The following is a 25,782-nucleotide window of genomic DNA, read 5'->3' as shown; positions in this document are numbered from 1 at the left end:
GCCTCATGGGTAGTTGGGATTACAGTGTGTACCACCAGTGCTTGGCCCTTTTTGAGATTCTTGAAAGAAGTATCACAGGTGAAGATGAACTTTAGTCAGTCTGTATCCAGAAGGTAGAAAAGTAAGCTGTTTGAGTGAACCACTCAAGGAATTAGCCATTTAATTTGTGAATATTCTCATTCTGTTAAGTCTAGCAAAGGATTCAGAAAGAGATGCCAGGGCACTCTGGGAGTCAAGACCATGAAACTATTGTCTATAATAATGATGATATGCACTCTCTTTGGTAAATCAGACAATGTTAGCTGTATAGAACCAAAAATGTGGTAAACATACAGATGAATATGTCAACTCAATATCATTCATTTGTTTACTGTTGTTGGGATGTAATAATTTCTAAGAAATGAAAAAGGTTAGTCAAAAAAGTGAGGTAGAGAGCTGGGCACCAGTGGCTCATACCTGTAATCCTGGCTTCTCCAGAGGCTAACATCTGAAGATCAGATCAAAGCCAGCCCCAGGCAGGAAAGTCCATAAGACTCTTATCTCCAATAAAAAGCTATTAAAAAGGCCAGAAGAGAAACTGTGGCTCAACTGGTAGAGTGCTACCCTTGAGCAAAAAAGCAGCTCAGGGACAGTGCCCAGGACCTGGGTTCAAGCCCCAGGACTGACACACAAAAGAACACTAATAAGAATAATAAAATAAGACAAAAATAATATCAAGTGAAAAAAAAAGTGAAATAAACCTCTCTGGTTTCTGAATCTTGTATCCATGTAAAAATCAATCATCATTGGCATAGTAGGTGTTCAAGAATTGATATCCATCATTGATCTTTACTTGTTAATTGTGCCCTGATATTTACTTTATGATTTTCTAATAGTCTAAAAAAGACAGGGGGAAGAAAAAAAAAAGACCAAGAAGGAAATGGTTTTTTCCAAAGAGGTCTTCCCACTGTTGGTTAAGTCTACTACATGTATAGAGATCTCTAGGCCTTTGTGTTTTCCTGTACCTGGATGACCCCAACCCTATTTATTTTGATACCCTCTTCCTTTTAAGTTCCAGCTTCCTCGTGGAGCCTTCCTTCACAAATAATAAATACTACTCTCATTGTCAAGTCTTACTGTATTGGAGTTCCCTCGTTTTTCTAACTAGCCTCTAAGCTTCCTCTAAATACAAACTAATTGACTGATTTGAAATCTGTCCATCACTGAGCCACTTGCAGCTACAGAATGCAGACTGTTAAATGAGAAATTAAAACTAATATTTTCCTGAGCCAGTTTTAATTAGCTAAGCACCTACAAGAACGATCATTGATTTCAATTTTCCATGTAGTAGCTTCTATTTAAATCTCAGTGATACAAGTGGGGAAACACAATTGGTCTAAGTTCACAAAAATCAGGAAGTCACTGAGTTAGTCCTTGAACCCAGGCAGTCTAAAGGTAGAAGATGAGTTTGGACCATTGCACCATATAGGTAATAATGAGAATGAAGAGAGCTGTCATAAAAATAATGAAGCACGGATGGGAAAAGGGTCACAAAAGATGCAAAGCTGTTTCATGTTAGGGTCCTAAGCTTCTTCTATCTATATGGTCAGCTCCCGGGCCACCACCCAGCTTTAACTCAGTCCTGAAGTTCTCACCTTCTGTGTCTACATCACCAAGTCTCCTGGTAGTAAGAACAAAAGGCTTGTGAACAGATTAAACACAGGCTTGTTTTTGTTCTGCTTCTGCAACACCAGCGCCTACTTACTGCAGACTAGGCGGTGTTGGCTGGAGTCTGAGATCCTGTATTTTAAATCAACAACCCATACGGGAATTCAGCTCCTCTCCCAGTATCACAACAATGGTTCGAAGATCATCTACACAAATCCCTATGCTGTTACACCAAATATTTATAGGTTTATCTTATTACGCTGCTCACCGTTCAGAATTAACCTGAGTGGAAATGTTTAGATGAAAGAAATTAGTTTATTGTTGTTGTTTTTTTTAATCCACTAATGCTCTGTCTATCATTTAGTGAAAGTCTTAGTGAAGTGGTACGGAAATCCTCTTCAGCATGCCTGCGCCTCCAGTCTTTCCCCTTCAGACTTCAAACAATGTGATCCAGTGTTTCGAATCCTGTGGAGGATTGAGTTGTCTTTAGACATTAGTGTATTATTTCCAAGTCGTGAGTTTCTCTAGATTAGCACATTAATTTTGGCTTGATTAAAGCAATGAGAACATAAAAGGGGATTTAGCAGAATAGAGATGTCAACTACCCTTTCTTGACATCATAAAGTATGGTTTCTTTGGTTTGGGGCACCCATGCATGTATATGAGTTCAACCATACATCTTGGGTGTGCAGAGGTAGCCAGTGGATGAGAAACAGCCAAACCACAGTCATCAGGCCCTTGATTTAATTTCCTATGACCTTCTCAAGCACAAAAACACAATGCAGTTTAGTGTTAGCTACACAGTGAGTGCTTTTCTAAGGCACCACTAGAATGAGTTGGATTAGCCCATGATGGTGTTAAGCTTTTGTAGGGACACAGCCTGATACAAGAGACATGCCCCTGGTAATTCCAGGATCTATTTCTCATTAGCCATGCTTTTGATGAGAGTGTACCCATCTAGCAGTATGTGGGGATGGATGAGTAGGCATCATCGTCCAAGAAATTACATACTAGTTGGATTTAACAATTGAAATTGATAATGAAGTTATCAGGGGAAGCCAGGTGCTTGTGATTTATGCCTGTCATCCTAGCTAATTGGGAGACTGGGATCTGAAGATCATGGTTTGAAGCTGGCCTGAGCAAAAAAGTCCAAAATCTCTAATTAAAGACCTAAAGTGGTAGACTGAAAGTGTGAGGCTCTGAGTTTAAACCCCAGTAACAAGTGAACACACACACACACACACACACACACACACACTTACACATACACAGAATAAATGAAGAACTTATCAGGGAAAGATGCAGACAAAATGCAATAGTGTCACCAAATCTGGACTATTAGAAGGCATGCCAGCTAGTATTTACTTAGTTTACTGGTTGCCAACCCTTGCTAATGGTGTGATAGTTTAGGGAATATGAATATAGATGTGCATTCATAGGGGTCATCTCAGAGTTAGAAGGCCTAATAGAGGAGCCTAAAAGTCTGTGTGTTTTAAAATGTTCCCGAGAGATTTTGAGACTCAGACAACTAATCAGGTCCAGCTTCTCTGTAAACAAAGAGTATCTCTGTTCATAGTCCTACAAAATGATTAGCCAGCTGAGTCTGGCATTGGTCAGGCTGAAGGAACTCACCGGAGAGCAGTGTGGTGAAAGGATTAGTGAAGTGGTACACAAGTCTTACCTCTGCTCTAATAAAGGACAAGGTCTCTTCATCAAGATTGCTCTGTCTTCTAGCTGAACAGTAGCACAGACTGACTGCTTGCAGCATGAAAGTCCTTCAAATGTTTTAAGGGAGTTTCTCTCCAGTGGGTTCCTTTGTCTCATAGTTCATTTCTTTGTCTTCATTCATTCCATTTAGACGGTCAGTTTCCTCCAAAACAGGACTCACTGGAGCTGACCATTGCCACGTTGCTCTCTTCAGAGACGCCTCACTTCATCCTTCTATTTGCCTCCCTCTAAATAAACTCAAGTCTGTAAGCATCAAACATGAGGCTCAGAGTTGACCCCATGCTGACTGTATGGCTTTGACCATCAGAGTCCAATAGGAGCATCTAGAGCAGTTAGTTCTGCATTCTAGACTCTGACTTGCTTTTACTAAAGATTGTTCTGGGAACAATTGAAGACCCAAACTGGTGCAGAGAGGAAGCTGTGTAGAAGATCAGGAAGGGGAAAGGTCAGTGGGTTTGAATTTATCAGGTGTGAGGCAGATCCTAGTGAATGTACATGCTTTGAAATGAAAGAAAGGAATACTTTCCAATATTCCAAGCACAGATTCATTGGGTACCTGGATGATTGACACACCAACCACACTGTGTGTATAATATCTGGTTTGCAGTGATGAACCTTCTTTGCTTGGGATCAGCTTTCTGTCACTGATGATCTTTAAAACTGTCATCAGAACTGGTCTATTACTCAGGAAGACAAAGGAGTAGAAAAAGAAGGAAAAGAATTGTCATGATGTTGACAGCTACTTGTAAAGCAAGTTATTCAGTTAACTGATTGTTATATCTAACAATTGAACACAGTTTCCTTGATGTTTTTCTATGAATTGCCCAGTCCCTGCACACACAGGGACCTTAAAATATTCTGGCTGGTTTATAGGATTTCTTTCAAAATAAAATTAAGCAAACAAGTAAGCAAACAAAGACATATAGAATGAAGATAAAAATCTTCATTCTTTGGACTGTTTGATGAAGTCTCTGTGATGAATTGCAGAGAGCAGCCTGAGTTTATAGGAAGAGTATTGGTAAAGGTTAAGGACTTGGCTGAATTGGGAGAATGAAAAAACAGTAGCAGCCACAATAAAATGGTCGGGGATTGACCTAACCCAGGGCTGCAGGCTTTATTGACAATAATATTGAGTATCTAAATTTCCTGGAAGTCAGAACTCTCACTTAATGACTTCTATAGGTGTTTCTTTTTCTGTTGACACAGGCAATGGTAAGTTAATTGAGTTTCTAGAGTGAAGAGTGGTAGGATTGGGCTGCTTCAGAACTTCTCATAGCAGAGAAGTTCATTGAAATTCTGCTGAGCTACACAAATGTAGTACCTAGACAGGTAAAACCTGGCAAAAATTAGGGAATGGAGGAACCACAAGTACCAACTGTTGGCCACTTATGTCCTGCTGGGACATAGGAAGGTAAAACAAAGTAGAGTTTGATGTAGTCCATACATTACATTGTAGAGAACAGCTGGAGCTCAAGGGAAGACTTTTGATAAAGGGGCAAGGCCTTAAAGTAGGTTTTGGCTGAGGTGGAGAAATAGGATTTAAACAAAACTACTTTTATTCTTTTGGTTAAGAAAGCCCACAAGGAACATTCCATCATTCCTTAACTTTGACTTCAAATGACCGTGTATTGGTTGGTGCTAACAAGCCCCAATGAACATTGCCCATTTTTCTTTTTTTTTTCTTTTTCTTCTTCTTTTCTTTTGTTTTGTTTTGTTTTTTTGTTTTTGTTTTTTTGGCTTTCTGCTATGAATAGCACTGAGAACAGATTTTCACCTGCCATCTTGCTTAGCATGGTTAAAACAGATTCTATGGGCCCTAGTGTAGCCTCACCAGAGCGTGAAACCTCTCAAGATACCCAGGTCTCTGTGTTAGATACATGTTTGTTTTCCTAGTGTCCAAGTGAGTGACAGGGTTTAGATGATGGGTTTCACAAATGTCAAGTTATGGAGAAAGCATTCAAGGTGTAAAACCAGAAGAAAGACAGAACTGGGAGGTGACAGTTCAACCAGGATAGTGATGCTAATCAAACAGTAGAGGAAAAGAATGGGATAAAAATGATCTCCCAAAACAGTTCCATTGTATTTTTCATGGATGATGGGCTGTCTAAATTCCCTTGATTTGGCCATTTTCAAAGGGGTAACTAAGGACATGTCATTCCTGCCTAACTCTAGCCACTGCTTTGCTTCTGCAGGAGATCCCTCTGGTGACCAGTGTTGCTGAGCTTTATTTGCTGGAGCTAGCTCATTCATACCTTCATCTCATAGGAGAGAAACTGGGTTTTCATAAAATGCCGATGACCCCTGGAAAATGAAAATATTCTCTGATTGATTGCATTGAAACTCTTCTTCTTTCCCATACTTTCACACTCAGAAGGAATGGACTAGGGAGCACTGATTTGAGATTGTTCCTTGATCTAACAGCAGCTCTGAGCTAAGGCAGGAAATGTTTATTTGAGTTTTATTGAAGTCTGTTTGGCTTAGCTTTAGGTCACTTTAAACTTGGGCCATCCTGTTTGGGTCAAATAATTATAGTTTTAAGCAAATATCACATGTATTTGTATGAAGTTTATGCCTTCTCAGTCAGAGTGGAATTTTGCTATTTGGCCAGGTCTAATTGGGTAAAAGGTTTCTAGGAAAAAATGACATCCCCCCCTACTTTTTAAAAAAAAAACCAAAAGTAGGGGTTAACTCTACCTTCTCTGGCTCTTAGAAGAGCGTGATAAGAAATAGCCACACCTAAAAGGGGGGTGAGAATGTTGAAGGCGTGACCCTGCTCAAGATGCGTTGTGTTCATAAACTTCTCTGCTATGTGGCACCTCCTTTGCACAGCTACTTAGAGATAATTTAAAACGGTAATTTTTTTTCAAAAATTAGGAAATCCTACCATTTGCAATAACATGGATGAAACTAGAGAACATTATGCTAAGTGAAATAAGCCAGATGCAGAAGGAAAAATACTGCATGATAGCTTGTCCATGATGAACCTGGACTAGTCAGACAAGTAAAGGCAGAGAGTAGGATGGTTGCCAGGGACTTGGGAAGAAGAAGTGGGAGGTATTAGTTGGTTTCAGTTATGTAAGATAATAAGTCGTGGACATCTTCTGTATAGCATAATGCCTAGAGCTAGCAATACTGCATTATATAATTAAAACTTCACTAAGGGCACTTCTTGTGTTCTCTCACACACACTAATAATCTACAGACTGAAAAGGAAGCTTTTGGAGATGATGGACATGTTTATGGTCTAAATGATAGTAATGTTTCACCCGTGTATGCATACTTCCAAGTCCACCAAGGGTCGTGCATGAAATACAAACAATTCTTTGAATGTCATTTATACCTCAGTATGACTTTTTCTTTAAAAAATAATAAAAGATGGAGCTGGGAAGGTGGCTCAGTGGTAGAGCGCTTGCCTTGCATGCCTGCGGCCCTGGGTTCGATTCCTCAGCACCACATAAGCAAAAAAGGAAAAAAAGCCAGAAGTGACGCTGTGGGTCAAGTGGTAGAGCGCTAGCCTTGAGCTGAAGAGCTGAGGGACGTGCCCAGGCCCAGAGTTCAGGCCCCACGATGGACCCAAAAAAAAAAAAAAAGAATAAAAGAAGGGGCTGGGAAGGTGGCTTAGTGGTAGAGTGCTTTGCTTTGCATGCATGAGGCCCTGGGTTCAATTCCTCAGCACCACGTAAGCAGAAAAAGCCAGAAGTGGCACTATGGCTCAAGTGGTAGAGCACTAGCCTTGTGCTGAAGAGCTCAGGGACAGCACCCAGGCCCAGAATTCAAGCCCCACAACCGACAAAAAAAAAAAAAAAAAAGAATAAAAAAAATGATAATGCAAAACCAATTTCTTATTTTCTGTAATTCTACTATTGTTGATGGAATTGGTTATTGCTGTAAGAATTTGGTTGCAATAACAATTTAGTGAATGACTACAACATATCATTATGTTTGAGAAGATCTTTCACAATGTCAGGTGAAAAGAGGAGAAGGCCTATTAAAAGAAAGGCTGGGGCTGGGAAGGTGGCTCAGTGGTAGAGCACTTGCCTTGCATGCATGAGGCCCTAGGTTCGATTCCTCAGCACCCCATAAGCAGAAAAAGCCAGAAGTGGCACTGTGGCTCAAGGGTAGAGTGCTAGCCTTGAGCTGAAGAGCTGAGGGACAGCGCCCAGGCCCAGAGTTCAGGCCCCATGACTGGCCACCCCTCCTCCCCCCAAAAAAGGCTGGGAAAATGTGAAAATGACTTTTTGAAATAACATAAAGATTTGTATTATTAGTGATGATTATTATTTAGGCAAGACTCTTTCCTTCTCTGTGAATTGAATGGTAAGTCTCCAGTTAACAAAACAGAGATTCTTCAAATATCTTCTGCAACCCTCTGATGGTGCACCGTGAGAACAGCTGTGATAGCAATTAAGCCAGGCTTTGTTGATGTGCACAGCTTAGGCTGTGTCCATGAAGGGTGTACCTAAGGAGCAGGGAAGTCCCTCTTGTTATTTACTGTTTGTTTATTGAAGTCAAGACTGTTCTTTCTTTGTGGCTTAGGATTCCATAAAAAGTCAGATTTTCCCAAATGATTGGATCATTCCTTTGTTTTTACCAGGGAAGTGTAATAGCAAGGAAGAGGGTGGCTCATTTTTATTTTTTCAAAGATAATAGGACAGGGGATATAACTAAGTGGTAGAGTTCATGCCTACTATGTACAAGGCCCTGGGTTCAATCTCTAGTACCACCAAAAATTTTTTTTAAAGATAACATAACATTTAGGATAGTAGAAATAGGGAAAACTAACTCTGAGGTGCTTTGTTTTTAATATAATGCATTGCTTCAAGAATGACTGTCGTGAAAATCAATTCCAGTTAAGTCCTTTACAACTCAACGTTTCTAGTGTTCTCTATTTCCCATCTGAGTTTCAAAACTCACTCTGCCCACAGTCTGCTACCTTCATACCTACAACCTGGGTTTATGCACAGTTTCCTTGATGGCAAGTTTTGTGGATGTTGTTGTTTAGTTTGCTTTGTTTACTGAACTCATATCTTGTTCCTTGCCCCGTTGCCATGTTCATTTGTACTCATCTCCTTCCCTTCAAGGCTGCGTCCTCACTTGCTTGCTTCTCTTCTCCCCCTGCCTCACAGTGTCTAAGACTTTTACTTAATTGTGGTCTTTCTTCCAATTCAAGGTTGCCTCAACCAAATCCTCATAGTGATGGCCAGTTCCATCATATGTTTATAGTATGGAAAACCTGTAAAAAGAGTTGTCACAGGACTGTTTCCTGTCATGATTTTCTATAAGTGACAAGGGGCCTGCATGAGAAATGATACAGAGACAAGCCAGATCTGAAAGTTTCACAATCTGAGTCGATACTGGAGAGGGTAGGACATAGTGATCTAGTATATTGTGTTGCTTTGTGCGGTCTCCTGTGTTCCATTCCTAGCTCCTGAAAACCAACGCTGTAACTTATATCCTTTTTTCAGATTCCCCCAGCAATCTCACTGAGGGCAAGGCATCCAGCAAAGACTATTGAATTGATAGATGATATAGACGTGAAAGGGAAAGGAGGTATTTCTGAATGTGGAATGAATGGCTGCCCAGTGACCAGATAAGGCCCTGGGTTCTATCTCCAGGAAAAGGAAAAACTAAAATAAAAAAGGAAAAGGATGTGAATTAGGGACCCACGATTCCTTTAGGTACACTGGAGAACTCATTCATGTCGTCATTGGTGCATCAAAGGCAGATGATTCCAAGTCTAGCCATTGTTGAGCACTCATGTGAAATTGACTCAAGGCGATAGAATCTCTGAACATATAAACAGCTAACAAATGATGGAGCGTATGTGTCCAAACAAACCTAATCGGCAGGACGTGCAGTCTGCCAGGAGGAAGCCTCTGGCTATCTATCCATCACACCTTGAAAGATGAACAGGGTGGGCCTGGTTCTCTCTCCCTTCAAAAGCAAGAAAGATAGCTCTCTGAGAACATGGAGCCCAGTGGGAATTTTGAACTCATGGTGTGGCCTTTCCAGTGTGTAGGTCATTATTTATGATTCCTACCCTAAATGGCCATGACACATAATCTCTTTCCTAATTTGATTATTTTACTTAATATCACAGACCGTAACATTTTAGACATTCAAGGGAGATTAAGGGAGGAGGAGGTGGAATAAGGCTTTTAAAATCTTTGATTACCTCAGAAAACATATTTGCTTACTTTACCAGGAAGTTGGTTTTTTGTTTTGTTTTCTACCTATGCCAGGAGGGGATTAATGAGTAGCCGCTGGGTTTGCCAGCTTTCTTTTGATTTCAGTTTATATAATTAAGCCATTCCCAGAATGACTTGAGGTTCTCCCTGGCCATCAAAACATGCTTCTCAAATGCATTGAGTTGGGGGTCAGCAGTAATCCACACTCACTGAATAGAGGGAGGGGAAAACGAAAAGCTTATCTTGTCCAAAAACATGCCTAATATGTAAAAAGAGTTGGTTTTGCTTTGGGACAGTGGAGCTATAGTGAGAAGAAAGAAGGTTAAAACTAAAGGTCAAAATGGGCTAATGTTAGAATCCTCAGAGTGAGGTTAACCAGAGAAATCACATGGGAAACCAACTCTGGGTTGCTTTTGGATGACTAGCAATGGGAGCCTTGTCTATGGTGGATGTTCAAAAATAAGAAAGCAGGCCCTTAGTGCAGATAATATTTAGACCCAGACACATGTCAGTGTCGATCCTAGCTAGGTAGAGTACCTATCTAGCTAGGAACTCAAGCAACTGAACGTCCTCCTCTCATAATGCTAAGTGGAAGGAACAATGTTTCCTGAGTGCCAGCTAAGTTGCAGGCTTGAGCTTATTTGGGTTGGGGTGTTTAGAAGAATGAGATGTTTTTTCCTCAAAGGGTTGACTGTCTCATTGGGAGGTAAAGACAACTTTCCACTGGCCCAGATGACTGTCCAAGGCTGTCACCCAGTGCTACAGTAGTCTAAGTGGTCACCACTCTCCATATCTTACAGTCAGAAGGCTCCCTACAGCAGGATGATTCAGCTTTAACTCACTCAACAATAAGAACTTGCAGATGCAAATATTAGGCCACCCGTTGGTTCTATTTCTGTCTTATAGCCCTCTGAAGTTTTTTTTTTGTTGTTGTTCTTGTGCCCATATAGTTTTAAATGGAATTGAAGCTGCTTCCCCTTAGGGTCTCTAATTCCTTCAAAAAACAAACAAACAAAGAAGTGCAGGCCAGAAGCTGCAGCTGGTGATGCTTAGATAGGAGAATTGCCTTCTAAGATCCTATCTGGGGGACATTTTTTTTTAAAAAAACTAAAAAAGAAGGGGCATGGTTGAAGTGGTAAAGTGCTTGCTTAGTAAGTAGTAAGGCCCAGTACTAGAAACAAAACAAAACAAAACAAAAACTAAGCCACTAGAATTACCTGCAGCTCCTGCATTCATGAATCATATAGACTTGTAGTAAAATCATAAATTAATGGGTACTTAATTAAAACCTCCACTGACCTTTACTTTGGTGTACATAGGTAGCACCTGGCTACAACAAGGCAAGTAGCATATAGCAGGGCATTTGACTTCATCAATGAAGTTAAAGATAGTTTCCTCCAAGAAAAGACGGCTACACTGAAATCTGGAGGAAAAATGAGTAAGGGATTCATTTTGGGAGAGGAAGGGAGCAAACATTCCAAGCAGTAAAAACAACGTGAGTCAACACCGCGGGCAGAGGGAATGAGGGGTAGCTATAGGAACATGACTCCAAAGATTCTACAGGCCTTGAGTACATCAAAGGGTCTTCTGCTTATTCCAAGAATAATGAGAAGCCTTTAAAAGAATCAATAGAGTAAGAAAAAGATGGGAGATGAATTTGAATCAGAGCTTCCTTTAATCAGAGTCCTTCTGCCTGTAGTGTGTCCAGTATTTGGATGGGGCCTAGAATAAGTGTGGGGAGCATTACTGACAAGGCAATTCAAGAGTTTAGACAAAAGGTGCTCATTGCTTAGCCTGGAGTGGTAGTCATGAAGGTGGTGGCAGTGGAAAGAACTGGATAAGTATGAGAGGTACAAAAAAGTAAAAGCAACGGAGCTTGGTGACCCCTTTCAGGATGAAGGAGAGAGAAGGGTAAAGATGCTTCCGTAGGCACCCTGCTTTTGAAACTGGCTGAAGGTAAAGGCCTCTGCTGGTGATGGAATGTGTTGGGACATGTTATATTTGAGTGCTTTGGGGGCATCTGAAGAGAGGTCAGACATGAGTTTGGATACCAGGTTTGGAACTCAGAGGAGAATTCCAAGACAGAGGTTCTAAAGGCAGGTGTCATCCATGAAGAGGACTTTGGAAATGGTGGATGTAGATGAAATTACTCCATGAGGAAGGCCTAGGGAGATTTCAGCACTTCACAGCAGGGAGAGGAACGTCTACGTCAGTGGCAGAAAAGTGATCACTGAGAGATAGTCATTCTTCAGAGGTCGCACTGCCAGTGAGTAAAGGAGTCAGCATGAGACCTCTTCTTTCTGACTCCACAGTCCTTCTACTTAATGCTACATGTGTAGTGTTGGTAGAATAAAAAGCGTCCAAGAGGAGGAGGAAAGGAGTTTCTTTAGAGAGATATTGCTTCTTTCAAATACAGCTAAGGAAGTCCACCCTTGTTGCTACAGCCCAAGGTCAAGGGCAACAGAGTAGGCATTTCATTTGTTCTTCCTGATCGAACGGTTCCATTAGGGTGGGCAGTGTTAGAGGAGTAAGGCAGCTAGATCTACCATGTTAAAGGCTGGCCTAAGTACTCCAGGGAAGTGGTTTTTAAAGAATGGCTTCCAGACCAGCAGCATCCCCTGGGAATTCATTACAGATGAGGATTTCTTAGGCCATACCCCAGATCTTCTGAATCAGAAACTCTGGGTGAGGACCCCAGAGAACCATATTCTCATGAGCGTCGGTGTGATTCTAATGCACACATTTGAGAGCTCTTGTTCTCAGGGGAAACCCTGAAAAGGAGAGGGGAAAAGGAATAATCTATAGTCTTTAAACTGCCTTGACAGAATCCAAATGGATGAATCTGTGATCCTCGTCATCCCTTGCTATGCAATGGGATCACTGTAGAGCATTAACTGTGATGGGGACCTGATTTCAACCTTCAGAGATGTCCAGATCCTTGTGGTGGTGTCTTAAGCTTTGGTTTTTGAAATGAGTGTATGAAAGGGGGAAGGGATGGTTGGATGGACCTGGGTGTGGTGGCACACACCTGTAATTTTAGTTATTCAAGAGACTGAGAGCCAAGGATCACAGTTCAAAGCCAGTGGTTCAAAGCTAGCCTGGGCAGAAAAGTCCATGAAATATTTATCTCCAATTAATTAGCAAAAAGCCCGAAGTAGAGCTGTGAATTAAGTAGTAGAGCACTAACCTTGAGTGAAAAAGCTAAGGGTAAGTGCCCAGGCCCTGAATTCAAGCCCCAGTACTCATACACACATACACATATACATATGGTTAAATTGAAAGCAGGCCTTGAAGTGGAAGCAGATGGAAGAGAAGTTCCATGATTAAGGAGGTTAAGGCAGTTAGGATGAATAATTGTGGACTTACAAAAGTGATGAATGAAGTAGATGTGAGGATTACAGTTCGAAGCCAGCCTAGGCAGGAAAGTCCATGAGACTCTTACCTCCAGTTAATCACAGAGAAAAGCTGGAAGTAGAGCTGTGGCTAAAAGTAGCAGAGTGATAGCCTTGGGCAAAAGCCCTGAGTTCCAGGACTTGCACACACACACACACACACACACACACACACACACACGTATCACAAATAGGTTTTACTTAGTTGAATGGAAAATCATCTCTACCAGCAAGCTTCACTTAGACTATATTTATATGTTAAGAATGCAACCTGCTGGTTGGCCCCTCAAACCTTCAATTAACCTACTTCCCCAGCTGATCTGGTCACTTCCCTGTCTCCTAAGGATGTTCACTCTGTCCCCACATCCTGGACCTCCCTCCACACCCCCCTCCCCACACATACACCTTCTCTTTCTTTCAAGGCCTGGCTTCATCTAGAATCCTCCATGGCCTCTAGTTTGGAGCTGACCTTTCTCAAAAATTTCACAGCACCCAATGTCTTTACTGCACTCAGATCTTGTTTGTGTTTTGAATCCTCCTGCTCATTCCCTATCTGGATTCCTGGATTATAAGACTTCAGGGCAGCTACCACTTGTTCTTTCTGGCATGCTGCCTAACATCCCACGCAGATGCTAGTCATTTACAAAATAATAATCAAGGAATTGTGCTAGCTGAGCACCAGTGCCTCACTTGTAATCTTAGGTACTCAGGAGGCTGAGATCTGAGGGTCACAGTTCAAAGTCCGTGTGGCTCCTATCTCCAATTAACTAGCAAAAGAAGGCAGAAGTGGTGCTGTGGTTGACCTGATAGAGCACTAGTCTTGAGCAGAAAAAGCTAGCAGATAAAGCTAAAGGACTGTGCCTAGGACCTGAGTTCAAGCTCACTGTTTCTTGTATTTTCTAACTTCTGGTGCTTCTCTTTGGTTTATGGCTACAATACTTTAATCTCTGCTTCTTGGGTCACATTGCTTCTTCCTCTCTTCCCCCCACCTCTTATGAAGACACTTGTGATTGCATTTAAAGCCCACCCTGGTAGCCAGCCCATTCTCTTCTCAGATCTTGAAATTAATCACATCTGCACAATCTTTTCTTCCCTATAAGGTAACATTTACACATCCAAGGTTATGTGTGATTTATTTGGAGAACCATTATTTAATCACACATGTAAAAGTACTTAGCATCTCCATAAAGGAAGCGTTTTGTCCAGAGCCATACCCAATTCAAAAATTCAGTTCTACTTTGTGTCAATTCAGGCTTCTTCCACTAGAGCAAGCTGATATCCACAAAAAGAAGAGAGCTGCTTTGAAATAACACATGACACCTCATTTGTGTGAATCATCCCTTTGTCTCCTTGCTGGATCATGTGCTACCAGCATCCACTCACCTTTGGGCATTCCTTTAGGTTCACTTGTGACTATCTTAGATCAGACCACAAGATGCTGGCCTGTAGAGACAGTTGTAATGAAGTGACCTCAGTGTCATTTTCTTCTCTCCTTTCAGGACCGCCTCTTTTTCGTCATGGAATATGTAAATGGTGGAGACCTCATGTTCCAGATTCAACGTTCCCGCAAATTCGATGAGCCTCGATCACGGTTCTATGCTGCAGAGGTCACGTCTGCCCTCATGTTCCTTCACCAACATGGAGTGATATACAGGTAGCCTCTTCTCTCCTTTGACAGTAAAAAAACAATAATAATAAAACCATCCCCTGTTGGCTTTTGCCCAACTGCTCTCTCAGCAACCCGTTTTAGCTTAGTTGTTTGTTCCAATTTGCTTACAGAGGAACTTTTTTGGTGGGCTGTTTATCATCATGAATGTTAATATTTGAATGGCCCCGGGAGATTTGACCAACTGTTTGTGCCAGTTTTGATTTAAAGCTCAAGCATGACATTTAAAGGCTTGGCGCCGAGCGACCTTGGGGCAACCTTCATTTCGTTCTCTTTCCCCACCCTCTTCCTTGAAGATCAGGGCATTCTCTTGACTTCTTCCTTCTGTGCCCTGGACTTCCTCCCCCTTTCCGATCTTCTGCCACTTCCTGAGTTTGTTTGGCTTAGTTGCCTCCAACTGATAGAATCAGGGAAGGAGGAGTTGCTTGGAGGTCTTGGGGGTTAGGATCTAGAGTGGGGGGTGGGGAGTGGGAACTAGACATTATCCAACAGGAAGTGACTTTTTTCAGATCCCTTAGTTTTTTATTACTGCTCAATCCCCTTCCAAGAAACACACACACACACACACACACACACACACACACACACACACACACACACACACACACACACACACACACACACACACACACACACACACACACACACACACACACACATTTTCCAGTAAGAGAGTAGGACTATTTACGTAGTCTTTTCTGTGAGGTCAGGAATTCTGGAATTCTGGGAGAAGTAAGTATTTATAATTAGCCACAGGAATACTGAGGTTCCTTCAGGTTTTTTCATTTCTTTTTTTGTTCCAGTACTGAGGCTTGAACTCAAGGCCTAAGTACTATCTCTTGGCCTTTTCACTCAAGCCTGGCACTCTACCACTTGAACCACACCTAATGGCTTTATGGTGGTTAATTATAGATAAGAATCTCATGGACTTTCCTGCCCATCCTGGCTTTGAACCTCAACCCTCAGATCTCAGCTTCTTAAATAGCTAGGATGGCAAGCATGAGCCACTAGTTTCTGGCTAGGTTTTTAATCACTGACTGTCTAAATTTACTTGCTCTTCACGTCCCTCTTTTTTTTTTTTTCTTTTTAATTGGGTGGAAGAGTGGCTAGCTTGATTTAACCTAGCATTAGTCACTTGCCTAAGCATATATGATATGCGTCTGGGAGCAAAGAAAATCATGTCTAGCTGTTGTTTGGAGGGCTCTGGTCAAACTCATCTCATGCTTCTGTTCTTCCTACTATTTCTTAGCTCCCTAAAGCAAGGAAAATATAGTCAGTGGTTCCCTTACAGGCCATATGACCAAGCCCATGATTTTTAGCCTGCTGTCATGGCCTGTATTGAGGAGACCCAAGTCAGTGCTTTCTATTGCTGTATAGCCCATCACCACAGGCTTAAAGGTTTAAATCAATGCCCTACATTGTACCTTGCAGCTTCTGTGGCTGGAGAGGACAGGTATATCTCACCTGTGTCCCCCAGGCTAGGGTAGATGGATAGCCAGGCTGCCTGCCCATTTGAAGACTGGGCTCCTTTTCCAAGCTTCTGTGCTGATGGCAGTATCCTTGTCTTTAGAGCTTTAGAACGCACACGACTGGCTCAAGGCTAGCAGAAGAGTTTTCTTCCTTCAAGTCTCTAATCTCAGGGAGGACCTGGACCTTTTCATGGGCTCTAATCAGGCCCACCAAAATAATGTCCTTTTTGGTTAAACTCAAAGGCAAATGATTGAGAGACTTCATTGTATCTATGAGATCTTGGTGCCCACTCTGGGTGTGGTGAGTGATATATACCTATGATCACATTTACTTCAGGAGGTTGAGGTAGGAGAATCATGTGAGCCCAGGGACCCTGTCTCAAAAAAAAAAAAAAAAATTCCCTAGGTGGCTCAGTGGTAGAGTGCTTGCCTTGCATGCATGAGGCCCTAGGTTCGATTCCTCAGCACCACATAAGTAGAAAAAGCCAGAAGTGGCTCTGTGGCTCAAGTGGTAGAGCACTAGCCTTGAGCTGAAGAGCTGAGGGACAGAGCCCAGGCCCAGAGTTCAGGCCCCACAACTGACCAAAAAAAAAAATTCCTTATCCCCTTTGTCTTGTTCTATTGGTCAGTGGTAGATCACAGGGTCTCCTTACATGAGAGAGAGATCCTGAGATCATAGTAGGCCCACTGAGATTTACCTTCTTTACTTTCCATGGTATTTTTGTGACTTAAACTCATTACGGTTAATGAGTCCTTACACTCACAATGTGGCCCAGCTTTTCTGTGCTTGTGCCCTCCCCTTGCCCCTTCTCTATATCCAACTGCCTCTGGCCATACTGCCTCTGGGCCTAGTCAGTGCTGATAGCCTCCTCCGGTCAGCGGTTACTGGTAAACAAACTACAGTTGAAAAGTTGATCAGGAAGTACCTGGTGTCTGGTTAGATGCCAGTGACAAGAACAACTGTGATTCTTGGGATGGATGTCTTCCCTACACCATCTCTGTTAGAGTAGGGAGAGTCACTCACATTTTACTAGAGGGACACAGTTGCAAATGTAAGAAATGGAGGGGAAGGGGAAAAAATCATTTAAATAGGGATACAGGTGGACTCATTGCAACAATGAGATGTACAAATCGTTATTTCGAAAAAAACGAACTTTACAACTTTGGCTGGGGGTGGGGGTGGGGGGGAGTAGGTGGGGGATGGGAAGGGGAAACTAAGGAGGAGGCAATGTACTCATTACCTTGCCCATGTAATTGTAATCCCTCTGTACAGTATTTTCACAATAAAAAAAAAAAAAAGAATAAAAGCCATGACAACCCTAGGAAATGTAATGACTGATCACCTGATCAACTCCTGTTTACCATGACACTTCTTGCCCTAGCTTTTCAGACTCCAGCTACAGACTCTGAGCTTGATATTCCAGGTACTGACCTAGGTACTTGACCTTCTTTTGTGTTTCTGCTTCCTCTCACAATGCCTGTAACTACTTTGGCTCCATTGGCTTATATGAGTATGTGAGTCATTCTCGTTTCTCTCTCTCTCTCTCTCTCTCTCTCTCTCTGTCTCTGCCTCTCTGCCTCTCTCTGCCTCTCTCTGCCTCTCTGTCCATCTCTTTCTTCCTGCCATCTACCTGACCATTTCTATATCCTGTCTATATCTTACCCAAACAGGCTCCTTTCCTCATTGGCCCCGTTCTCTAAATTCTAGTTTCCTTAAGGCCTGCATTCCTCTTTATTCTTGCCCTATGTAATCTCTCTGGGCAGTTTCAATTGTTCCATGACTTAAAATGAGTCCTATGTGCCATTGACTTTCATATCTATGCACCCAGCCCCAAAATGAGCTCTTCCTCTTGAAGTCTGACCTTTTAAGACTTCCTTCCTTCCTTCCTTGGCTGCTTAATAGCAGTTTCCTAACTGATTCACTTACTGCCTCTTGGTTTTCCACCCCTCTAGTCTGCCCTCTTTCTCTCCCTCCCCATTGCTGCTCAGTATTCTTTTAAAGCAGATTATTATATGTCCTCTTCTTATCATTCTTTAGCCCCTATAAGATAAAACCCAGACTGCTCTGTGATCTAAAACTTCTTGTTGTCTCATCCTCAAACTGCAGTGTACATGGCTCTGTGGTTTGGGTGCAGCATAAAGTAAAAGGTGCAGGTGTGGGTGGGAACAGTAGCCAGCCCCAATCTAGCTGTGTGGGTTGCTGCAGCACCAAGAAAGGATGTATTCTCCATCCAGAGGAAGTCTTCATGTGTCTTCATTTTGTGCTGCTATCACAGAATACCTGAGACTGACTAACTTATAACATAGAGAAGTTTATCAGCTCACAGTTCTGGAAATCCAAGATCTAGGTGCTGACAGCTGAGGAGGGCATGCTTGCCGCATTGTAAAATTTGTGGGAGGCATCATCTGGCCCAAGGGCAGAGTGGTGGAGGGAGAGGAGGGATGGGGTTGAAGCTGTGAGAGCATACTCCCTGCTGTAATAATGACATTAAGCCATTGGTGAAGGCTGAGCCCTAAATACCTCTTAACGGTCCCCATTACAATGACAGGACAAACACTCAAGCCAACCACATAATGCCCCTCACATAAGACATAAGACATAAAACATTTGCTCACAGGGCCCTGTTGGCCCCTGATGAAGTTTTGACCCTTAACAGCATTTGTCTTAGCACATATCCCACCCTCTAATTACTCTAGATTACCTGACTTTACCTCAGATACCAAGCTCTTCCATTTCTCTAGGCCTTTGTTCCCAATGACCCTTGTGTTGATCCATGGTTCCAGAACACATTAAAGTGAACTCTGATTATATCAGAAGCCTCAATTAAAATAAAAATGCAAGTTCCATAATACTGGGATAGATAGGTATATAGCTGAGAAAAGAATGACTGGGAGTTGGTAATTGCGGAAGTGGGATGATATTGCTGGTCACCCTTCATCAATTTGTGTGTATTTCATCATAGTAACAGCAAGCAGATTCCAGTTAATACTCAGAGCTTTTCATCATCGATTGGTGTAAGGCTCAGGAGTCTATGTGATTTTTTTTTTTAGGGTGATTTGGGTACTAGAAAAAAAATTCTATTCTGCCTCCAGGACTCTCCCATGTGCTCCAGCTTTGAGCAGCTTTCTCAGACAAACCAGCCTGTTGGGAGATTGTGCTTCTACTAAGTAACACGTCATCTCTGTATGTGCGTTGAGCAGGTCCTCTTTGCTACCCTTGTACTTTGGCTTCTGATGTTGTTCTGTAATGGAGAGCTGCACGTGAGAATTCTCACCTGGGTGCTCTAAGATAACCCTTGCTTATAGTTAGTGTTCACTTTACATTTGTTCTGCTCTGTGCTTCTCTGTAGCCCTCCAGCCCATGGACGTGCTTCTTCATAGGGTTGTACTCCTGGAAAATCTGTTTGAAGCATACACAACATAGACATTTTCCCCCTCGACTCTGCAGGACACTTGGTTCCTCCTTATCTCTTTCCTTACAACTCATGAGGACCATAGGATTTGCCTCTCCCCTGTGGCTTTTATTCCAAGCTACGTGCAGAAGCACTCTGGACATGATACAGGTTATATGCCTGTTCATGTTTATTTGCTTCTCACTATTCTGAAGCTGGAGACAGTGTTTTATGTGATTGTGATTGTGTGTGTGTGTGTGTGTGTGTGTGTATGATAAAGGGCTCTTTTGGAGAACTGGCAAGACTAGGTTTTAGGTCATAAATTTGATTGCTGAACGTAAGATTGAATTTTCCAGCTCTTCTACTAGAATTTGTATACATACTACCCTGAATAGGCCAGCATGAGTTTGGTCATCGTTAATAGTCAGTGGTTCGCAGGTAACAAGCAGCCCAAGCCTCCTTTTCCTCTTGATCCCTCTTGGCGTCAGCATCCCCATCTCAATCAATGATAGGCACTGTCTCTGTGTGCCCTGTGGGTGTGCCTATGACAGAAAAAAGCATTTGAGCCAGTAACTTACACCTATAATCCTAGCTACTCAAGAGGCTGAGATCTGAGAATCATGATTCAAAGCCAGCTAGGGCAAGAAAGTCCATGAGACTCTTATCTCCAATTAACTACCAGAAAACTGGCAGTGGTGCTGTGGCTCAAAGTGGTAGAGTGCTAGCCTTGGGCTCAAAAGCTCAGGAACAGTGCCCAGGCCCCGAGTTCAAGCCCCACAACTGACAAAAAATATAAAGCATTTGATCACCATATTTCTACTTTTCCCATTTCTTTGAAATGATCTTCTTGTGCTGGGGGTATTGCTCAGTGAAAGACTGTTTATGGTACAGTGGCCATATTGGTTTGATCCTCAGCACCACTAAAGTTTAAAAATGTCTACTTCCCTTCCTTACCGCTCACTCACTGTAAAAAATTTTAAAGGGACACCTTCTAGCCAAAGCTGATTAAAGAAACTTCTACCTCCTCTAGATTATGCTCAGGGCTCTTACCTGTTAAATGGCAACAGATGAATCTCAGGGATCTAGGTTCCTGTGTCCATGTGACATGAGTGAGAAGAGGAAGACCATGATCTGCTTCAGGGATGAGTGGCAAGATGGGACATTCGAAGATAAGAATGCATGTTCTTCTCTTACAGTTCAGAAGCCAGGGATACTTAGCAGTTCAATTTGTAAAACAAATTGTGATAGAAATATTAGTCTACCCTTCCTGCCAGTGATGAGGATGAGTATGCCTGATCTTTGGGGTCACATCCCTTACCATTGGCACAGGTGAGGATGTCCTAACTGAATCTGATCATCTCCTATGGTAATAACTGGAAATCTAATATTTAGAACATATCTAATATGGACCAATATTAGACTATGGAGTCTAATATTTACAGTCCTTGCCATGGCTCTAGCAATGGTCTTTCTGGCTGTGTGTGTGTGTGTGTGTGTGTGTGTGTGTGTGTGTGTGTATGGTAGATCAGGACTCAAACTCAGTATCTGACACTCTGTGCTCATTGGCAGGGGCCCTATTACCTGAACCATGCCAACCCTGCAAGAGTCTTTGATGGTGGTGGTGGGTATTTTTTTTGGGGGGGGGTCCGGTCGTGGGGCCTGAACTCTGGGCCTGGGCTCTGTCCCTCAGCTCTTCAGCTCAAGGCTAGCGCTCTACCACTTGAGCCACAGCGCCACTTCGGCTTTTTTTCTTTTTGCTTATGTGGTGCTGAGGAATCGAACCCAGGGCCTCAGGCATACAAGGCAAGCGCTCTACCACTGAGCCACCTTCCCAGCCCCGAGGTGGTGGGTATTTTTTAAAGGCTTAAAAGCTTTGGCAAATGAGCACCAATGTAGATTGGAAATAGGATAGAAACAATACTATGGGATCCATAATTAATACTCTCACATCTCAGTCAGAAGGACACATGAACTCTGCTTGATCTTCACAAACAGATTTCCTGTAAAAGCTGAATACACCAAGAAGGAATATACTGACAATGGCTCTGTACTCAGGAAAACACAACCCTCATTTTCATGCTTTTAATCTGCTTGCAACAAAACCATAGAGAAAAGACAAAACCTATGTGCTAGGAGACAAAAACTTTAGTTAAAAGGGTCCCTAATAGAAACACACACACACACACACACACACACACACACACACACACACACACACACACACACAATTTCAACTCACCAGAAGCTGTTCCTATAAGAATAAGTATTCTTATTGGTTAAACACTTGTAGAAAACTAAAGCTTGATCCTTATATATCACCCTGCACCAGAATCAACTCCAAATGGATGAAAACCTCAAAGTCAAAGCAGACACCCTGAAAACATTACAGGAAGGAATAGGAGAAACTCTAGGGCTCCTTGGCACAGGCCAAAATTTTCTTAATAAAGATCCAGAAACACAACAAATCAAAGAAAGGTTGGACAAATGGGATTGCATGAAACTGCAGAGTTTCTGCATGACAAAGTACATAGCTAGCAAGATCAGTAGAAAACACACGAATCTGGAGAAGATCTTCACTAGACAAGATCTTCACAGACTAGACCTCATATCTAAAATATACTTAGAACTCAAAAAATCAAATCCAACAACAACAAATCCTCAAAGAAACAACCGCCCATTAATAAGTGGGCTAAAGACTTAAAGAGAAACTTCTCTGAAGAAATAAGAATAGCCAATAGATACACGAAAAAATGCTCAACTTCTCTAGCCATAAAAGAAATGCAAATCAAAACAACATTGAGATTCCACCTCACCCCAGTTAGAATGGCTATAATCAAGAAATCTAATAATCACAGATGCTGGAGGGGATGTGGTCAAAAGGGAACACTACTGCATTGTTGGTGGGAGTGTAAACTTGTTCAATAATTTTGGAAAGCAGTACGGAGGTCCCTCAAAAGACTACACATAGTGCTCCCCTATGACCCAGCAATCCTACTTCTGGGCATTTACCCAAATGATCACAAACAAGGCCATACCAAAGCTACCAGCACAACTATGTTTATCACAGCATTATTTACCATAGCTAAGATATGGAACCAACCCAGATGTCCCTCAGTAAATGAATGGATCAAGAAAATATGCAGTTGAATTCTATGCCTACATCAGAAAGAATGACACTGCCCCATTTGTAAAGAAATGGAAAGACTTGGAAAAAATTACATTAAGTGAAGTAAGCCAGGCCCAAAGAAACATATATCCTGTGGTTTCCCTTATTTGCAATAACTAGTATATGTCTAGAACAAGCAGAAAAGGTCAAAATCTATGTACATATGACCATATAAGATGAATGAAACGAATTGATGATGAATTAAGTGAAATGAACCCCAAAATAGAGACACAAGAGGTTTTTATCTTTGTTGCTGTTGTTTTTAATGTACTTATAATGTACTTGTGTGATTTTTTTTTGTTTCTTTTGTATGTTCTTCCTCCATGGTATAATCCCTGTTGTCACTGAATTTGATTCCCGGGCCCTGCATCTTGTATACGCATTTTTCTAATTTGGGGAGGAGAAGAGGAATAACAAAAATACTGAAATAAGGATACAGGTTGACTCAGTGTAATAACGAGATGTACAAGACACTATGTTGAAAACCAACTTTAAAATTTGACAGGGAGAGGAGTTAGGGAGGTGGGAAGGGAAGGGATGGTAGGGGAAAAACAAAGGAGATGGTAACAATGCTCGATAGGAAATGTACTCATTACCTTACTCATGTAATTGTAACCCCTCTGTACAGTATCTTTAAAATAAAAAATATTAGAAAAAAGAATAAATATTCTTTAAGTTTCAAATATCAAATTTACTTGGTTTTACTTGTTTTCTTAACTAGCCAACACTGGTGCAAGAAAACATTCTAGCTCACAACTTGACAGTTCATTAAACTCTGTTCCAGTGGAGAAACATGCAAATAAACATTGATTTAAAGCTTCAATATAGAATAAAGTGATAGAGATCTTAAAAACAAAACAAAACAAAAACCAACAAACAATGGTAGTTAGGCATTGGTGGCTTCCACCTGTAATCCTAGCTACTCAGAAGCTGAGATCTCAGTTCAAAAGCAGCTTGGACAGAAAAGTCTATGAGACTCCTATCTCTAGTTAACCAGCAAAAAGTGAAAAGGAGATGTGACTCAACTGGTAACGTACCAGCCTTAAATGGAAAAATCAAGCAAGAGCATAAGGCCTTGAGTTCAAGCCCCAGTACTGGCACACAAAATAAAAAAGAGAAAAAGAGAAATGCATACTGGTGATTACTGTTCTCTTTACTTCAAGACATGCAGAGGAAACTATAGAATTTAAGGTAGAGATAAAAAGTGCTCCCAGGGGATCCAAGACAAATAGCACCAAATACATGATTTAGAAAACTGAGTATTATTTACAAAAATATATTTCACAGGCAACTAGTATGTGTGTGTATGTATATGTATATGTATGTACACATAGGTATTTGAAGAAATATATACATATATTTGAGAAAATATACGTGTACTTGAAAATATATACTTATATTCTTATATATACTTATATATATATTTATCTGTGTGCTTGAAAATCTTATTCTAAAAGGGGACCTCTCTTTTGCATGCACTAATCTACCAGGTAAGAGGATGTGAGGGGTGAGAGGATGCTAAAGATGGCAAAATGTGTTCAGTTACTCTCTTATACCTAGGTAGAATTTGGTTGGAGTTCTTACTCTTTTCTGCTCAGTGCATTTATTTGTATGTGAGACTAATAGTTTTACCTTTTTATAAATCTGTAAGGATTTACTGAGTTTATGGTTCTAAATGATTTTGAATATGCCTTCCACACAGTAAAGCGTAGCTAATCTCATTATTCTTTGAATTGACTTTTTTATATTGAAAAAAAATGGATATCTTGTATTCAGCTCAGGCTCCAAAAGGGATTTTGGAATCACGTTAGAAGAATAAATTCCTTCTCACCCCCTTTTGTCCTTCCTTCTGATAAAATTTAACTTTTAAAAAATAATAAAAGTAATAGTCAAAAGACAAAAATGTAAGCAATAAAGAAAGGCTTGAGGTCACTTTCCTGGTCATCAACTTTATTGCCCAAGAGTTAGCTTAATGTTTCCAGAGAATCCTTATTGAGAAATTTTCAGCAAGTATGGAACCCTTTTGTGGCTAGTCTCCATTTGAATTGAGACACACCACCTCCCTTCTCTCCTCTGTGAGGAAGTTGAGAATCATTAATGGAAGGAAGTCAGAATGTATAGAGAATATGAGCACAAGTAGAGAATGGGCCATTTTATTTATATAAAAATATGATGAATAATCAATATTTGCTATCTTAAGCATTAAATTTGCTCTTTGTCTACCAAAAGGTGAAATTTTAAGTAAAGCTTTCCTACTTTTATTCTTTTTTTCTGTAGTTTTTTTTTTTTAGGGGTGAAGACTGTGCTGGGGTTGAATTCAGGCCCTATGCACTGCCCCTTAGCTTTTTGCTCAAGACTGGTACTTTGCCATTTGAGCCACATCTCCACATCTGGCCTTTTGCTGGTTAATTGGAGATAGGAGTGTCATAGACTTTTCTTCCAGAGTTGGCTTTGAATGGGGATATTCGGATCACAGCTTTCAGAGTAGCTGGGATTATAGGAATGAGCCATTGGCACAGGGCTGACTTGCCATTCTTTTTTTTTGTCAGTCATGGAGTTTGAACTCTGGGCCTGAATGCTGTCCCTCAGTTTTTCAGTTCGGATTTAGCACTCTACCACTTGAGCCACTGTGCCACTTGCAGTTTTCTTCGTGGTTTATTGGGGATAAGAGTCTCATGGACTTTCCTGTGCGGGCTGGCTTTGAACCATGATTCTCAGATCTCAGCCTCCTGAGTAGCTAGGATTACAGGCGTGAGCCACCAGCGCCTGGCTTTGACTTGCCATCATCATAGTTTCCAGAGTCAGTCTTCCTAGATTGCCAAAAAATTAGCTGTGCTCACCCTGAAAATTCAAATCTCCCTGGGAAAATGTAACGGAAGCTTTGATATAAGCCTAGGTCTGGCCTTCCTGCTACCTAAAGTGGGGTGGATGTAAGTGCCTTGATCCGGCAATCCTCTTACGCCATTGGCACAGTTGAGGGATGTCCTGACTGGAAGGTTTCTAGTTAAACCTAACCTAATAACTAGTAGCTCTAAGATTTATAAAGGAAGCAAAGGTACTATGATCCAGTCCTTTGCCTTCCCAGGCTTGTAGGATTCTAGAAAGTCACCAAAGAACCTGGCCATCATTTTCTC

The 25,782-nt window shown here is 41.5% G+C and overlaps 1 protein-coding gene across 1 annotated transcript in view; it reads left to right on the top strand.

Annotated features, from left to right (window-relative positions):
- Prkce (protein kinase C epsilon) overlaps positions 1-25,782 on the top strand; it is a 506,608-nt gene that overhangs the window by 401,988 nt on the left and 78,838 nt on the right. The window contains exon 11 of the mRNA XM_042675470.1: positions 14,455-14,609. Within this exon, the coding sequence (XP_042531404.1) occupies positions 14,455-14,609 (155 nt within the window). The remainder of the gene's footprint in view (positions 1-14,454; positions 14,610-25,782) is intronic.

Source organism: Dipodomys spectabilis, unplaced genomic scaffold (genome assembly GCF_019054845.1).
Source record: "Dipodomys spectabilis isolate Male_0828 unplaced genomic scaffold, ASM1905484v1 ptg000026l, whole genome shotgun sequence".
Lineage (NCBI taxonomy): Eukaryota > Metazoa > Chordata > Mammalia > Rodentia > Heteromyidae > Dipodomys > Dipodomys spectabilis.
This window is presented reverse-complemented; position numbering and strand designations above follow the sequence as displayed.